Source organism: Populus nigra, chromosome 1 (assembly GCF_951802175.1).
Source record: "Populus nigra chromosome 1, ddPopNigr1.1, whole genome shotgun sequence".
Lineage (NCBI taxonomy): Eukaryota > Viridiplantae > Streptophyta > Magnoliopsida > Malpighiales > Salicaceae > Populus > Populus nigra.
Genome location: NC_084852.1, coordinates 38931507 through 38936374, shown reverse-complemented (window position 1 = coordinate 38936374; position 4868 = coordinate 38931507). Strand labels below are relative to the sequence as shown.

At 40.0% G+C, this 4868-nt stretch overlaps 1 protein-coding gene across 1 annotated transcript; it reads right to left on the bottom strand.

Moving 5' to 3' along the window:
* Window positions 1-992: 992 nt before the first annotated feature.
* LOC133696493 (disease resistance protein RPM1-like) lies at window positions 993-4619 on the bottom strand. Its single transcript, XM_062118692.1, has one exon. It carries the CDS (start codon window positions 4113-4115, stop codon window positions 1182-1184), a length of 2934 nt encoding a protein of 977 aa, XP_061974676.1. The 5' UTR covers window positions 4116-4619; the 3' UTR covers window positions 993-1181.
* Window positions 4620-4868: the final 249 nt, after the last annotated feature.

The window sequence follows — 4868 nt, the reverse complement described above, 5'->3', positions numbered from 1 at the left end:
CAGTAAAAACGACTATAACTACCATAACGGTTTTAACTGCCTCCTTAACTGATTTAGCAAAATTTCTTCCATTTCTTCATTCTTCTTGCTAGAGTCTGCGTAGTCTTCTTCCAAGGATTCAGCCACAAGTAATCAGCTTAGCTTTCAACATATTTCACTCCTAATCTAGGCACACGTAACTCCATAACCACACCAGAACCTAACACCATGGACTGACCTCTACAGAGGAAGTGGCACATGGGACTAGACAAGATAACCCGAGAGTTGAATTTACGTGTGTCGGCATTGTTGCGTGGGCTGCAGGTCATGGACTTTGCTTTTCATCTTGTGTTCTATTGTCTCTTCTTGTCCTACCCAGCCTTTATCCAGTTTCATTAGCACATCAAGCACATATGTCTATAGATGGAAGCCAAAGAAAGTGCTTAGTTGGTCTACCTAAACTAAGCTACTGAAATCCATTAGATTTTGAAAAAGAATAGCTCTTCATCATATGATTGAAAATCTGGATTGTTGCTTCCATTTAGGAGAGATTTTTTTTTGTATGTGTCTGTGTTAAAATGAAAATTTGTCACTATGCTGATTTCAGAGTTCTGCAAGTTTCGAATGGCGTTTATCTCTTCGAAGCTGCAAACGCAGAATTTCCTGCCCTTGGAACTCTTTTTATTTTGGATTATGATTTTTCTTTGTTTGGTTGGTTGTGAGCTATCTTCTCTTTTGTGGTATATTGTCGTTGTTGCAGTGATTCTGAACAACAAAAATAACAAAGGATAATGCTTGTGTTTAAGAAGAGATTGATGAATGAAAAGCTTGAATACTTTATTCATAACTGCAGCTCAATTTATAGAGCTGATACATAACAAACTCCTACGATCATGGTCCTACATTCAAGCCATGATCAATTGATAATGGAAATAACAGAGCTGCGAAATAGCAGCAAGAACAAGAGAATAGGAACAGAATTGACTAAATAAAAAATTAAAGAAAGAATAAAATTCCAGCTCAGCAGTCCTGAACATTATTTCTAACATATATTTATAAACATCATAGTTTTTGTAAGGAAAGTTTGATCACATTCATTAAAAAAAAAAATGCTGTCATTAATTTACAACCGACTTCGCAACATCATAGCTTTAAGGAAATCGCGCAACCTCTAGCATCTATCACAAAATTACAGATGCAAATCATGGCTTCCAATCAGGTTGCCTTTTCAAAAGAATGTTTGGTCTTGCATAATTGTAGTAGATTTCCCAATTGCCATTTTTCTGATAGGTGCAGTAAATCTCAGGCACATTTCGAACCTCATGATAATCTTCACCGTCTCCATCCGGATGGAGCCTCCTGATGAATACGTTGGGCAAATCAAATGGAAGAATCTGCAATATTTTAATGAATTGGACAACTGGCTTTTGGAGAAAAGTCCTTGCCGCTCTCTGTGCAGTTCCATCAGGCCGTAGCCTCTTGACAAAATCATACGGCATGTCAAAAAAATCAAGTGCTTTGAGCTTAGCGAGGTGTTTGATTCCAGAGGGCACCTTCTGCAGTAGTTTACAACCCTGGACAACTAGCTTCTGGAGAGAAGGCAATGCTCCCTTCTGCACGGTAATAGATTTGAGCCGTTCTAATTTGTTTAGACCCAAAACTTTAAGCTTTTTGAATCCTTCATGACTGAAATGCAATGCTTCGCCACTATAAACTTGTATAAATTCAAGGTGCACCAGATTAGGCAAATTCTGAAGAAATAGCAGCGGATCTTCACGTAAGCGACTCCATTTTAAAACCAACTTGACCAAACTATCAAGTGAGAGTATCCAGTCTGGTAACCTCTCTAAACGTCCTGTCAAGTATAGTCGCTGAAGAAATTGAGGAGGAGAAGATAAGTACTCCAGATCAATGACCTCGCTCTCTGTTATTGAAGTAACAGACAATGCACGAAGGTTCGTCAGCTTATCAATAGAGGAACATAAATCCTTCCCATCTTCCTTCCTGAACTTTATAATGCCTAACCTTCTCAAATGAATCAATCTTCCCAGTTCTGACATAAGTTTCTGGCCTTGGTCTGCTTCCAGGAAGCAAAGCTTTTGTACAGAAAGTAGATTTCCTATCTGAGCTGGTGCCTTGAAACCGTGTTTGTTGCGAATTTGATCGTCAGACTCAGTTTCATAGCGATACACTAGCAGGTGGCGAAGCTTTTGGAGCTTCAGAATGTCAACAGGCAATTCAGTGACTTGGGCATGTTTCAAATCCAAACTTTCCAGGTTCTGAAGCTTGCTAATTGAGCTTGGAACGGAATTCACCATGGTATTCCTCAAACTTAGATACTTTAAAAAGATGAGGCTGACCACTTCATTTGGAAATTCCTTTAAAGGCGTGCCTTCCATATCTAACACGGTAAGCAGCCTTGAACGACTAGAAAGCGAAATAAATTTAGGAGGCCTGGGAAAAGAATCTATTCCCCAGAACACCAACAATGAACGGAGGCGAGATGCAACATGTATTTGTCGCATGCTTGGCATGGCGTTATGTATCGATACACGGCGGACCTTTTCAGACCAAGTCATGTTCTGTTCCTTGGCTATCGCAACGAAATCTTGCTCTTTTGCCTTTGTAATCAGTATCTCACGGAGAAGGTCGTGGATGCGGCATGTTTTAACTTGTCCATAACTGGTTGCCTCTACCACTTGTACCAAACTTCTTTTTATGAGCTCATTCAAAAAATCTTCTGCAACCTCCTCTAATGCCATTCCCTCCCTTCCTTTCACAAACCCTTCTGCTATCCACAATCGAATAAGTCTCATACGCTGAATCGGTATGCCCTCAGGGAACATGCTGAAGTACAACAAACATGATTTGAGATAGTAAGGTAAATCATAGTAACTGAGTGATAGTATCTTCAACGCATTCCTCATTCTGTTGTTGTCTTCTAATCCAGCACCTAGACTATGGTACACCATTTCCCATTCGTCTATTTTACTCCTGTCCCTTATCGCTAGAACACCACTCATAGCCTCAATAGCAAGCGGCAGTCCTTCACATCTTCCCAGAATTCTTTCTGAAACGTTCTTCAAATGTGTTGGGCAGTCGTTGTTTTGAAATACCTTCTTGCAAAACAAAGTCCAAGACTCTTCTGGAGATAATGGATCCAAATTGTACACTTTATCTGGGAATTCTATGCAGGCAGTCAGGGCTACTTCAGTTTTTCGCGTTGTCAGCAATATATGGCTACCACGACTGTTGTTTGGGAACACAGGTTCAAAAGCATCCCAGGCATCAGTATGCCACACATCATCTAAAACAATGAGATACCTTTTTTGCTGAAGGAATTTATTGATTACCGTCTTTAGCTTATCATTGTCCATGTTGTCCACTCCTTGAGGAACAGTTTTCTGGAGCACACGGAAGAGCTGTTGAATTATATCTTTTAGAAGGTCCTCTTCCTTGAAAGATGGAGAGAGGGTGATCCAAACCCTGAATTGAAAGTGTTTCTTTACATCTGCATCATGATAAACTTTTCTCACCAATGTGGTTTTACCCAAACCACCCATTCCAACCACTGATATCACTTCACGTTCGGATCTGCCTCTGACAAGCCACGCAATAAGATGCTTTTTGGGCTTTTCAATGCCAACTATATTTGCTTCTTCAACTATATTTCCTGGCCTGGCCACCCTTGGTGTGTGGCTGGAGCTCGAGCCTGGCTCCGTTATGTTGTTCCTGATTAAATATCTCCGATGTGCCTCTGAGATATTTATAACTCGGCTTTTGAGTGCTTGGATTTTTGAAGCAATTTGATGCCGAGCTTTTAAAGTGATGATGGAGTTGGAAATTGTTTGAACAGAAGAACAGAACTTATCCCCATAATCATGTGTGAGACGCAGCCTGAAAAGATCAAGAGTATCTTCCATGTCATACACAACATCTCTCACTTTCTGCACTAACACTTTAAGTCCATCATCTTTCTCTTCCATCGCATCTGCAGCTCTTAGAAAGACCAGCATGAACTCTAGTTCATCCCTGATGTACTCAGATTCTGCCTTAACACCTGTCAATAGTCGCTCCTCTTCTTGGATAAAATCTGCAAGCTTTATGAGTGAGAAGGTCACCAAACCTTCTGTCATTGTCAACCGGCTCTTTCTTTCTGTTGTAATCTGATGTTTGTTTAACCACTGGATTTAGTTCAATGGCAACGGTCTCTTATAAAGGAGAAGATCCCGGGTTCAAATGCTGAATCAGGTGGGATAGTAAAACGGCTTAACAATGAGCCAAAGGACTCTAAAGTATAAATGAAAAAACTAAATTTGAGTTAAGATTTGCTTTTTGGATACAAAATAAAGAGAATTGTTTTTTCTGGTTGAATGAGAAAATATTTTCCATGCCTCTTTATCAAAGTTAAGAGACGATTGGAAGTGTTTCAGGGTTCATTGTCTGCGGGAAGAGAGACACAATGTGGTGGTAAGAAGGTTTGCTTTCATGGTTTCAGGATAAATCTCAGGTTAGGATATTGCTGCTCTTGAGTGTAAAGCATTCAAGAATGGTGCTTGGAGAGGAGTTGATTTGTGATTCTAAATGCTGCAGCTTGTATTATATATACAGTTTGATCCAGCAGTGCTTGGTCAACTAGGCATGCCTGTTGCTAGAAAATGTTGAAGTTCCTGGTAAATATTGCTTTAAAGATGTTTTCGATTCCTGGCCAATGATTTGTTTGCTTGAGAGCATAGGTTACTCCCAACCTCCATCAGCAAGAATATTATACTATTCACGTTGACATCATTTACCACTTGCAGATACCTTGTCTCTAATCCTTGTAACACAACGATGCAAGTAGCAAGATGCCCATGTTCTGACCTTTCTTTCTTTCTTTTGTGTGTATG